We start from the raw sequence: 13,249 nt of genomic DNA, 5'->3' as shown, positions 1-13,249 counted from the left end.
GGTGTGCTCCCCAACCGGAGCCACTGGCATCTGTTGTCACTGTTCTGGAGATCGGGGAGATCCAATCCAGGCCCTGTAAAAGGTTCGCCCCCTTCCTCCACCACCAAAGGGACCTCTTGATGTGAACCGGTATGGATATCAGGGAATCCAAGGAGTCCGGTTTGTGATCCCAAATGTTCAGTATGAACAGTTGCAGGGGTCGGTAATGCAGACCTGCCCACTGCACTGCAGGAAGAGAAGATGTTAATAACCCCAGAGCTGACATGACCTTCCTTATCGTAAGCTGGCCGCTTCTCTGAAGAAGTGATATTACATTGTCCACCTTCTGAACTTTTTCTGTTGGGAGAAAAGTCATCTGTCTGGTTGAGTCCAGTACATATCCCAGAAAAGTGACTCTTTGGGAGGGCGTCAAACTAGATTTTTCCAGATTGAGTAGCCAACCTAAGTTTTCCAGAATCTCCTTTGCTACCTGGAGGTCCTGGGACAACCGTGTCAGGGAGTCTGCAAAAAATAGCAGATCGTCCAGGTATGCCACCACCAGGATGCCCTTGAGACGTAGAAAGGCTAGTACCTCCACCATCACTTTGGTGAATATGCGGGGGGGAAGAGGAGAGCCCGAAGGGGAGTGCTTTGAACTGTAGGTGAAACGTCCCCTCTCTGGACCTCACGGCCAGTCTGAGAAATCTCTGATGGCATTCTGCTATTGGGATGTGTAGGTAGGCATCCTTTAGATCTATGGATGCCATGAAGCAGTTCGGAAGGAGGAGCGTCCTCACGGAATAGATAGAATCCATCCGAAACCGTTTGTACGTGACCGAGGCGTTTAGAGGCTTTAAATTCAGTATAAGCCTGAATTTCCCTGAAGGCTTGCGGACCACAAATATGTGGGAGTAGAAGCCCTTTCCTATCTCCTCCGATGGAACCCGAACTACCACCTCCTGATCCTCCAACTCCTGAAGAGAGGAGAGCAGAGCCACAGATTTTTCTTTGCACTGCGGCAAATTGGTGACTAAGAGTCTGGATGGGGGGGGACTTGAGAACTCTAGTCTGTACCCTCTCCTTATGATCCCCAGCACAAATTGGTTGCTGGTGATCATCTCCCACTGTGGGAGAAAGGCCCCCAACCTTCCTCCCACCTTGACTCCGTCATTGAGGTTTTTGGGGCTGTTCAGGAGCACGAAAAAGCGCCCCGGCACGGCCTTTCCCTTTTGGTCCCCAAAACTTTCTTTCCCTCAGGTTTTGGGACTTCCACCTTCTTTTGGGTCCAGAATTTTTTCTTTGCCTGTCCCCCAAATTTTTTCTTTAAGGGGAAAGCCTTCTTCTTGTCGGCTGTACGATCTAAGACAGCCTCCAAGCCTGGCCCAAATAATAAATCTCCTGTAAGGGGGATCCCGCACAATTTAACCTTTGAGGCGCTATCCCCCTGCCATGTCTTGAGCCAGAGAGCTCTTCTTGCAGAATTAGATAGAGCTGCAGACCTGGCAGACATGCGGATTGACTCTGCTGAGGCGTCCGCTAAATATCGCACGCCACTCAGTAAAGTTGGAAAAGAGGAAAGTATAGTCTCTTTAGGCGTTCCGGCCTCAATATGTGCCCTGATCTGTAAGAGCCAATGCTCTAGATTACGGGCCACCACTGTTGCTGCCATAGCTGGCTTAAGGTTCCCCTGGGAAGCCTCCCAGGACTTTAATAGCGAGTCCATCCGCCTGTCCATGGGGTCTGAAAGGACCCCCATGTCCTCAAACGCCAAGTCCGTATGTCGGGATACCTGCGAAAAGGCAGCATCTAGTTTGGGGGATTTGTTCCACACTAAAGCCTCCTCTTCAGAAAAAGGAAACCTTCTCTTCAAAGAGTTTGAGAAGAAAGGTTTCCTTTCTGGGTCCTGCCACTCTTTTTTGATGGCATTGACCAGGACTTCATGGACTGGAAAAACCTTTTTCCTTTGTTCTCCCAAACCACTGTACATTTGGTCATGGAGTGACAGTGTCTTTTTCTCCTCAACTATCCCTAAAGTAGTGTGGATAGTTTCCAATAATTCTTCCACCTCTTCAAGGGAAAGCTTGTAGCGAGAGACCTTTGAGGGCCCTGCCTCTGTCTTCTCACCATCTGACTCCTCTTGGGAGCTAGAAGCGGCACTGTCTTGCTCCTCCTCAGCATCCTCTCTGATATCCGCAGGTTTCTCTCTACTCCCAGAGGGAAGAACCTCAGGATTGGGTGTAATTACCTGTTGCGCTACAGAAGGGCTGCTTTGGGGCAACTGAAAATTAGCAAAAATATCTTTAAACGATTGAAAGGTGCCAGAAAGCTCTTTCATAGAAGCTGCTAATTCAGATGCCTGCTCTGCCTCCCTTTCCTTAACCAGCCCCTCAATACATCTCCTGCAAAGTGCTTTGTTCCAACTCTCACTAAGGGAAGATCTGCAGGAAGGGCATTTCTTCTTGCTGTGGGCTGATTTTTCTGTGGATTTCTGAAAAACACAGAAGAAAGTGGAGGCTAAATGAGAGAGAGCCCAGCGCTTGACACAGGTAACCACAAGGAGTGTTCTAGGACCAACCACCACCAGGGTTCCAGACACACTACACAAACAAACTCCCCGACCACCAGGAGAAGAAAACAAAAAAAATCACCAGTGAAGCTGTGCAACATGATAAGGGAACACCACCCCAGGGTTCTCCTTACCTTAGAGTGGCTGGTGCTGTCGTCATCTGGAGGTGCACGGGAAGCCTCTGCTTCCGACATCTCGCTGAGGAATGTGGTCGCGACTGCCTGCAAAAACGCCGACCCTACGGCTGAGAAGAGAGAGGCCGCACCAGCCCATCGTCAGACCTTTTCACACTGCAGCGTCTGGGACCAGTGACGCGTATCCGGCGGAAGTGCCCGCCCCCCCCGGAACTGACGTCACTCGTCATCCGGTCCGGCCCAGCTTCCTGGCCGACTGATTTCTCACAGGGAGCGTGCACCCCGCCTGCAGCGCCACCCCTGTGCGATCAGCAAATAGACCTCCGCGGTTGAATCCACCCCAGGAATGTCCGCGGGACGCTACACGGCGATGTCCTGGGTAAGTGACTTCCCCAGCCAACCAGGACGCCATGCTTAAAAAAATTGCCCTGAGCCCAGGGAGAACAGGTCCCCTCTCTCAGGAATACTGGCCTCAGCTTCCCCAGCTGTCTGGCCCTTGGCCCCAAGCGGTGTCTCCCCTCCGGAGGAAACACCATAAACTGAGGAGCTGAGGGAGGATGAGGCTTAAATTCCTAATTGGAAGGCGGTGTTTCCTGTGAGGGGAGGAGCCTGTGTCTCTCTACAGTACCTGTCCTGAAAGACGAACAGGGAAATATCAAATGAAAGTTCCAACAGCGGGCTATACCGCTCTGCGATCCCGTGACTCTTCCTCCGTGCTCTCTGCCATCAGGGCGATCGCTGGGAGAACAGCTCCCGATCAACCCCGCCTGCCACCCCACTCCCAGGCAGCCCAGCTCCTCGCCAGACCTAATTTTCCATTTATGATGCAGTCCAAACACTAGCATTCATAAAGCAGTCTTTAAGATTTCCAAGACCCCTGTAACCCAATTTTTAACCTGATCCCGCTGTCGTTTTCAAATTCCTTTAATCGCTTTGCAGATCTGTTTCACGAAGGCGTTCACTTATGTCCTCCAGGAACCATGCCACACTGCACGCCCCCCCGGGACATGCATCTAGTGCGCTTTGTGGACACAGATCAGGGTAAAGGGGCCAATCACAGTGGGCCTTTTACCATGTAATCAGCTGTATCGCATCACAGCTGATCACAATGTAAAACAGACTTGCCGGTTATAGGAAATTCCTATCTCACGCGCTGTCACAGCATGAGGAAATTAAGTGTCACAGGCAGGGCCGCCATCAGGAATTATGGGGCCCCTTACACAGCTTCAGGCATGGGCCCCCTGGAGCAGAGAACCGGGGGGGGGGGGGGGTGCTGCCGCCTGAAATTGAGAAGCGGGGGCTGCCGCGGATTGAGAAGCGGGGGGGCCCTTTACACAAAAAAGAAGAAAGAAAAATATATATATATATATATATATATATATATATATATATATAAAAAAAAGGGGGTAGCCATCTGGGGACCTCTGGGCCCTTTAATAATATATATAAATGATTGTGTGTGTGTGCGTGTATGTGTAATATATATATATATATATATATATATATATATATATATATATATATAGAAATTACAAAAAAGGGGGGTTGACATCCGGGACCTCTGGGCCCTTTAATAAAAATGAAAAAAAGAAACCTCTGGGCCCTTTAATAATAAAAAAAAATTATATATATATATATATATATATATATATATATTTAAATTAAAATAAACATTTATGGAAAAAAAAGGGGGGTTGCCATCTGGGGACCTCAGGGCCCTTTAATAATTATATATATATATATATATATAAACAAAAATAAAAAAATAAACATTTATAAAAAAAAAAGGGGGGGATTTGCCACACATGGGGCCCTGGGGACCTCTGAGCCCTTTGATAATAATAATAATAATAGTATTATATATATATGGGGACCTCCGGACCTCTAAAAAAAAAAAATGGCCCTTTATTAAAAAATAAAAAAAATATAAATAAAATATTTTTTTTATAAAAAATAAATAAAAAAGGGGGGGTTACCATCCGGGGGCCTCCGGGCCCCTGGGGACCTACGGACCTCTAAAAAAAAAAAAAAAAAAAAAAAAAAAAATTTTTTTTTTTTAAAGGGGGTTGCCATCCGGGCCCCTGGGGACCTCCGGGCCCCTTACAGGTGTAATGCCTGTACCCCCCTGATGGCGGCCCTGGTCACAGGGGAATGTACATAGATAATCAGCGCACATCAGTGAAGGAGAAAATTCGCAATTTTTTTTTATTAAGTTTTATTTTTTTATTTGTGTAGCAAAGAAAAAAATAAATGGTGATTAAATACCACCAAAAGGCTACATTTGTGTTAGCACTAAAAGCTGAAAATTGGCCTGGGTAGGAAGGTTTTTTTTTTTGTGTGTGGAAAATAAAAAAAAAATAGCATTTGAAAAATTTGTGCAAATAGTGCGACATAAAATGGTGATCGCTGCAATTTTTATTTCCTAGGGTCTCTGAAAAAAAAAAAAAAAAAAAGATAGATGATATGTTTGGGGGTTAGAAGTAATTTGCTAGCAAAAAGGCCTAGTTAGACTTATCGGTGACGGTATTTCTAAGAGCCTTTCAGGACAACCTTGGAGAGAGCGCAGCTCCGCCTCTTCTGTAGGAAACACCCACAGGCTTTAAATCCCTCCTCTTCCACCATGGCTTCAGTTATTGTGTGGCCTCCGGCACTGGAAAACAAAGCACAGAGAACCACAACACCATGATAGATACATACTTTACTTTTTTATATACATTTTAGGGAGGGAAATAGCGGTTGTCCTGAAAGGCTCTTAGAAATACCGTCACCGGTAAGTCTAACTAGGCCTTTCTCAAATCGCCTTTCAGGACAACCTTGGAGAGGATAACCAAGTAACTTACCCTAGGGTGGGACTACTGCCTGCAGTACCTTCCTGCCGAAGGCTTGATCTGCGGCCGACAGCAAGTCCAACCTGTAGTGCCGAATAAAAGTTGAAAAACTGGACCAAGTAGCAGCCTTACAGATCTGATCAGGCGTAGCACCGGCCCTTTCGGCCCAGGAAACTGCGGTTGACCTTGTAGAGTGAGCAGCGATCCCAGAAGGAGGAACTTCTCCTTTTGCTTGATAGGCTTCAGAAATTGCTTGTCTAAGCCACCTACCGAGCGTACTCTTAGAAGCTTTTTCCCCTTTTCGGGAACCGGAGAATACCACAAAAAGAGCGTTTGATTTCCTGAACTCCTTGGTGACGGAAAGGAACTGTAACAGACATCTCCTTACATCCAGTGTATGGAAAGCTTCTTCTCCTGCATTAGCCGGAACTGAGGAAAATGTTGGTAGAATTATTTCTTGCGACCGATGGAAGGTTGAGGCTACTTTCGGTAGGAAGGCTGGATCCGTTTGAAGGACCACTCGGTCTGGCAAAACTCTAAGGAAGGGTTCCTTAATTGCTAGAGCTTGGAGCTCACTGATTCTCCTTGCTGATGTAATGGCAACTAAAAAAATTGTTTTGAGAACTAAATTTTTTAACGATGCACTCTGTAGAGGTTCAAACGGAGCTCCCGTGAGACCTTGCAAAACAATAGATAAGTCCCAACAAGGGAAAACTTTGAGGGCTATCGGTCTATTTCGAGCCAGAGCCCTAAAAAATCTAGAAAATAAAGTTTCTTTGGATAAAGATCTTTCAAGATAAACTGAGAGAGCCGCTACCTGTGTTTTCAGGGTGCTGGCGGCTAGACCTTTCTCCATTCCTTCATGGAGAAATTCCAGAACTGAAATAGTACTCTTGATTTCGAAATTTTTGGAAGAACACCAAGAGTTACATTTCTTCCATACTTTGAGGTAGATGGACCTAGTTACCTCTTTTCTACTTGATAGTAGAGTTTTAACTACTTTATCAGAAAGTCCTTTAGATTTTAGAAGGTCTTCTTCAGAAACCAAGCACTTAGATGTAGCCTGCTTGCTTCCGGATGGCACACAGAGCCCTGTGTCAATAGATCCTTCCTGTATGGTAATTTCCAGGGAGGTTTTGAGGCCAGGTTCAAAAGAGTTGCAAACCAAGGCCTTTTTGGCCAAAAAGGAGCGATCAGGAGCAAGTTGGTGTTTTCCTCCCTGAATTTCCTTAGGACCAGAGGAATTAGTGGAAAAGGGGGAAAGGCGTAACACAGCCGGTAATTCCATGGGTGTGCTAGGGCGTCTATCCCCACTGCCTGATCCATTCTGTGAATAGAAAAGAATTCCTGGACCTTCGTATTTTGTTGACTTGAAAACAGGTCCACTTGGGGATGTCCCCATTCCTCCGATATCATATCGAACACTTCCTGGTTCAGACTCCATTCTGCTTCCACCACTCTTTTTCTGCTTAGCAGATCTGCTAGGAGATTTTGTGATCCCTTCAGATGGACTGCCGATAGGGAGGCCACATTTATTTCCGCCCATGACAGAAGTTGATTGGCTAAGTCCATGAGCCCTTTGCTCCTGGTTCCCCCTTGCTTTAACATAGATCACTGCCGTCGTATTGTCTGACAGAATCTGTACATGATGTCCTTTGACCTCCTGTTGAAAAGCTATCAGACCCAAATGAATGGCTTTCAATTCTCGCCAATTTGACGATTTTTTTGCCTCTATTTTTGACCACGTGCCTTGAGCGGTTTGACCCTCCAGATGGGCTCCCCAACCCCAGGAGCTTGCATCGGTTGTTAGACGCTTGTCCAGGGGAAAAAACCATGGGAGACCTTTCGTTAGATTGGAAGGGTCCCTCCACCACCATAGTGCTCGTTTCACTTTCGCAGATAGTTTGAAACGTTTTTCGAACGGCACCTGGTGTGACCAGACCTGCAAGATGTTTTTCTGGAGTGGTCTGGAGTGCAGTCTTGCCCACTGGACTGCTGGAATTGTAGCTGTAAGAAGGCCCAGAACTGACATAACTGTTCTGACTGGTACTGAAAGGTTCGTCTGGATCTGACCCACTGCTGAAAAGATTTTGTCTATCTTTTCCTGAGGCAGGAACACTTTTTGCACTACTGAGTTTAGGGTGTAGCCCAGAAACCTCATCTCCCGAGAGGGATCTAGATGCGATTTTTCTAAATTCAAAATCCAACCTAGATTTTTGAGATGAGTCTGTGACGTTTGGAGGTTCGTCACAAGCTGATCCCTGGAATCTGCGAAAAATAATAGGTCGTCCAGGTATGGCACGACCGAGATCCCTCTCAGTTTTAGAGGCTCCAGGGCTTCCGCCATAATCTTTGTGAAAACTCTGGGGGAAGATGACAGGCCAAATGGTAGGGCCCTGAATTGGAGATGCCATACTGATGTTCCCAGATTGATGGCCAGGCGAAGGAATTTTTGGGAAGCTGGTGCTATTGGCACATGCAAATAGGCATCCCTTAGGTCCAGGGATGCCATGAAGCAGCCTGGAGACAGCAGTTTTGTGATGGAGTAAATTGTGTCCATACGGAAGTGTTTGTACCGAATTGATCTGTTCAGGATCTTTAGATTCAGAATCAACCGGTATTTGCCTGAAGGTTTTTTTACAAGAAATATATGGGAATAAAACCGACCCTCCTGCTGTTTCGGGACCTGGACAATGACTTCTTGTTGAATCAGATCCTGTAAAAGGTTCATCATGGCCGAAGCCTTTTCCTGGTCTCTTGGAAGGGCTGTAATGTAAAACCTGCTTGGCGGACACTCCGAGAATTCCAGTTTGTAACCCTGTGAAATGATGTTCTTTACGAAAGGGCTTGTGGATATTTGACTCCACTGAGGGAGAAAGGATGACAATCTTCCCCCTACTGGAGTAGTTTTGTCATTTGTCTTTAGGGGTTTGATCTGGAGGAGATCTGAAGAGAACCCCACCTCTTCCCCTACCCTTTTGAGGAATCCAACGTTTTTTGTTGACATCTTCTCTATTTTTGTAGGGTTGTTGAACAGCACGAAAATTCTTTTTAAAACGTCTGTTTCTTCTTGGCTGGGAAAGCCTTCTTTTTATCGGCCGTTCTATCTAAGACTGTTTCCAGGTCTGGCCCAAAAAGAAAATCCCCTGAAAAAGGGATGCCACAAAGTTTAATCTTTGAGGCTGTATCCCCTGACCATGTTTTTAGCCAGACTGCACGCCTAGCTGAATTGACAAGTGCAGAGGATCTGGCTGCCATTTTAATTGATTCGGCTGATGCATCAGCCATGTACTTAATTGCATTAAGGATTAGAGGAAAGGAGTCTAAAAGGTCTTTCCTATGGGTGCCTGCTTCAATGTGGCCCTTCAGTTTCTCTACCCAGCATTCCAGGTTTCTTGCTACCACCGTGGAAGCCATGGCTGGTTTAAGGCTGGCGGATGCGGAGTCCCAAGCTTTTTTAAGGAGAGCATCTGCTCTTTTGTCCATCGCATCTTTCAAGACCCCCATGTCTTGAAAGGCCAGATCTGTCCTTCTAGAAACCTGTGAAAAGGCAGCATCCACTCTGGGTTTCTTATTCCAAACCTCAGTTTCTTTATTTTCAAAGGGAAATCTTCTCTTAAGAGATTTAGGTAGGAAGGGACCTTTTTCCGGATCTTTCCATTCTTTCTTAACTGTGTCAGATAACACTTTATGAACAGGAAAGACTCTATGTTTGGAGTCATCCATACCCTGGTACATTTTATCATGGACTGATAGTTGTACTCTTTCCTCCTGAATATCAAGGGTAGTGTAGATTGCACCTAAAAGTTCATCCACATCCTCCAGGGATAATTTATATTTAGAGGTTCTGCTAGCATCCTCTTCTTCCTCTTCCTCAGAATCTATAAGTGAGGGAAGAGTACTTGTCCCTTCATCCCCAGAGTCCACCACTACTGGCCTGGAGGTGGAAGCTCGTGGGCTTGCTGGTGGTTGCTGGGGCTCAGTATGGACCGAACTCTGTACTAGCATGGATTTAACTGAACTAAGCGAGTCCGAAAGTTCCCTGACTGATGAAAATAATTCTTTAATTTGTTGAGAAGATTCCTCTTCAACTAGTTCTTTAATACACGATCTACACATGGCTTTCTGCCAAGAGTCTCTCAGAGGGTTTTTACAGGAAGGACATTTCCTTTGGCTTGGTGGATTTGCTGGTTTAGTTTTACTAGCAGTTTTCTCCTGAAACAAGAAATTAAACTGATTTAAATCAAAGCTCTATTAGCTAAGCAAGGGAAACCACCACCGTGCTAATACCACCACCAGAGTGAAAAATGTCCCCTTTAAGAAGAAAGATAAAACATAGCAACCACCAGAGATTCTGCTAGATGGCCCAGCACAAGCTTCCATCAGAGCAGAGCAGGCTCCCATAGGGAGGAAACAACAAAGACAACAATAGTAAGCCCATAAGGATCAGAATAAAGGCACCATTGTACCCCTCTTACCTGGGCCTGACCGGTGCTGACGGCGCCTGCATCCGCCATCGCTGTAACTCTTTCCTCCATTGCAGAGAGACAGCTGTAGAGGAAAACGCTGGGTTTTTGAGTTTCCCGGGCTCCGCGTCATCAATAGGAGCCGGAAGCGCCGGTCAGAGAACCCGCCCTCTAGTCCCTGCGTTCCAGGAGCCACAAGCGCCACGCCTCCACAGGAAACGCTGCGTCGCCGGCGTGACGTCACCCGCCAGACCAGGACCCGGAACCGACATGCAGGACATGTTTCTTTGAAAGAAACGGTACCTGCCCGACCACCGGGGCCAAAACCTGCGGACTCCGGGCACCAGACGCCGCATCCCCTATGGATCCCAAAGCTCCCGTGAGCAGGCGAGACCAGAGGACTCCGGAGCATCCCCCCTTAAAAGGTACAAAAAGGAAAACAATGAGGGAAAAGCCTGTCTCCAGCCTTGGAGAGAACGCAGCTCCCTGGCTCCAACCTGATGCTTCCACCATGGCGGAGGAAACACAATAACTGAAGCCATGGTGGAAGAGGAGGGATTTAAAGCCTGTGGGTGTTTCCTACAGAAGAGGCGGAGCTGCGCTCTCTCCAAGGTTGTCCTGAAAGGCGATTTGAGAAAAATACTGATTTAAACTTGTACACAAAGTGCCAGAAAAAGCCTGGTTTTCAAGTGGTTAATAACTGACCACACTAAACAGAACACACTGATCAGTTCTCCAACTATGCTGGGAACTCCCAGGCATTCCCAGCTGCTGTTGAGAGCCCTCTCCCCCCTGCAGCCATCACTGGCTAGCACATGACTGGAACGGGCTGAGAATAAATAAGTATATACATCTTTTTTTTGCAAGGGTCAGTGTAACGGAATGACCCGTGACACCCAAAGACTTTGTGAGGATGGGGGATACTCCTGTGTCATCGTCACTGATAACTCTTGGGTCTGAGTCCACTCTGTGCCCTTTGGGCATGGAGTGGCAAGTGAATCATAATTCATGAACTAGACAATGCATTTCCTGAGGAAAATGCGAGTGGGAATGCTGAATTGCTGAGCCCGCACCAAAGCCATTCACCATAACCACTACACTATCATTAGGACATACAAGCAGTGTTCCTTCAGTACTTATAAAGCCTAATATCACACAGCTCCTTTCTCTATCTGCAATATAGAGAGTGTCCTGACTTGCCTGGTCGCCCCTCCCCCCTCAAGAGGCTTTCTCCACATGAGGTGGGGGAGGAGGACTGCACTGAGGTAAGGAAAGCTATTTAGGGAATCAAAATACCATTAGAAACGCTTTCATCCACACGCAAAATCAGTTATCGAAGCCTTCAAACAAAATGTGATAAATCCACAACCGTACATGCGATCGATACAGCGACTACACCATTTGAAACACAAGGCTTTTGTGAACGCATCAATATGAAATTTATGTTGATAAACTTAAAAATGTGGCCATGTCAGCGATTTAGAAAAGAGCGTCTTTGTGTGTTTTGCAGGAATTTTTTTTTTACTTTTTAACATGACGGTCAATGGGAGGGCGTTTGAGGCACTTGTCCTTTAGAAGCTCCTGGAACTAAAAGTCAAATGCCTATCGCAAAACTGATCACATTGCCTGAAACCAGACAAGCATACCTACGTTTTGATATATAAATTGTGTATGACAAGTAGATCTTGTGGGCGTGAGAGCAATTTGTTCGCCCTTTTTTTAAAGATAATTTTTGTTTTCAAAGATCTCCACTCTAAAGGTCACATGACACTCTAAACCTGCTCCATAGGATTACATTATAACCGATAAAAAAATCACTAAACGTAAATTGCGTTTTCACAAAAACCGTATAAGATATCAATCTAAAAAGTCATGTTTGGATAGCTGAATATTTTGTGACCGCTTTAAAGTTTGTTTGGTGTCTGTAAGTGAAAGTATGAAGGAGCTGAAACTTTTGGCAGAACGTGTGTTTTGAAGCAGGAAAAAGGATGTTCTCATTGACTTCAATGTTAAAAAAAAGTGTCTAAAAGCTTAATATTTTAAAAAGTATAAATAGTACAAAAAAACTTGAAGTCCCATCGTTAGCTGAACGAGATGAACATTTTAAAAGTTGAATGGTCTCAATAGCTGAAAGTATGCAGAAGTTACGCAGAGCCAAAAAACGTACGGAATAATAAAATTAAAATTAAGAATAAAAAACGAATATCAATACTGGGAATGCTTATTAAAGCATTCCCACTAATTACATGAGATTTGACATCACAGATAGTTCGTATTGCAGGATTTTGAGATACTGCAAGATGTTGGATTGTTTTGGCGTGGATAGTGATTTACAGTATATTCCTTAAATGCCTGCAAAGAATATTCTATGACTCATTTCTAGTGACACGCTAATTGAATCAGGGCTTGGAAGACATTCCATTGTCCTTGTGTAAAGGTGTTGTAATGGACAGGTGTTAATCCCAGGTCTGCTCCCAGACCTATAATTATGCATGCTAAAAACTGTTTATGTGTGATAACACTGTCTACAGCCTAGTGATGCTCAGAGGTGTCAAGCTGTATGCGGAGACGAAATGTCTGCCTAGGAGACGGAGTGGGTGAAGGTGTTTTGTTGTTGATTAAGGAATGTTAAGTAATTAGCCTTAGTGTGTGATTAGGGGGGTGGAGATCTCATTGTCCCTTTGAATACTGTCACATGGTTGTACTGTATATAAGACTGAGAAGAAACCATTAAAGTATCATTACATTTGAAACCAGAAGCACAGAGCTGTGCGTCTCGTGTCTGGGGGGGAATTCTTATGGATCGGTTCCTGTTGATTGGAGTGTCGATAAGCTGTCTTGGATGGGATGGAAGGTCGTAAACGGTGGTGACCGTTACAGTCAGTATAGGAAAGAAGACTACTTTAAAAAACACACCGACATTAAAAACAGAGGAAAAAACAAAACCCACGACACTACCACCAAAAATACAATATAAAGACTGACCCGATTGCAAAGGCAGTACAATTATCAGATAAATACATACCAATCAAAAGCACACTTACTGTATGTTGGTATCCTTTTCTTCCTCTGGGACTCTGTCCAGCAGACACTTATATACAGCCTGAATAGGAAACAAACTGTCAGACTTTCCATATTAAAGCTTCACTTCTGGCTAAAACATTTTCTTTTTACTCTTCCTTTCCTCCTCCAACCCATTATATTATGCATTTTTTGCCGTTTCATTTAGAAGTCAAATTTACTCACATAAGTACTCTCCCTCCTAATCCCAGGGTG

At 45.4% G+C, this 13,249-nt stretch overlaps 1 protein-coding gene across 1 annotated transcript in view; it reads right to left on the bottom strand.

Moving 5' to 3' along the window:
- The window catches only part of PRMT5 (protein arginine methyltransferase 5), a 61,899-nt gene that overhangs the window by 25,765 nt on the left and 22,885 nt on the right, over positions 1 to 13,249 (bottom strand). Inside the window, exon 10 of the mRNA XM_040354271.1 lies at positions 13,018 to 13,076. Coding sequence (XP_040210205.1) covers positions 13,018 to 13,076 — 59 coding nt within the window. The remainder of the gene's footprint in view (positions 1 to 13,017; positions 13,077 to 13,249) is intronic.

This window comes from Rana temporaria, chromosome 1, assembly GCF_905171775.1.
Source record: "Rana temporaria chromosome 1, aRanTem1.1, whole genome shotgun sequence".
NCBI classification, from domain to species: Eukaryota; Metazoa; Chordata; class Amphibia; order Anura; family Ranidae; genus Rana; species Rana temporaria.
Note: the sequence above shows the minus strand (reverse complement) of the source record. Positions and strands in the feature narration are given on the sequence as shown.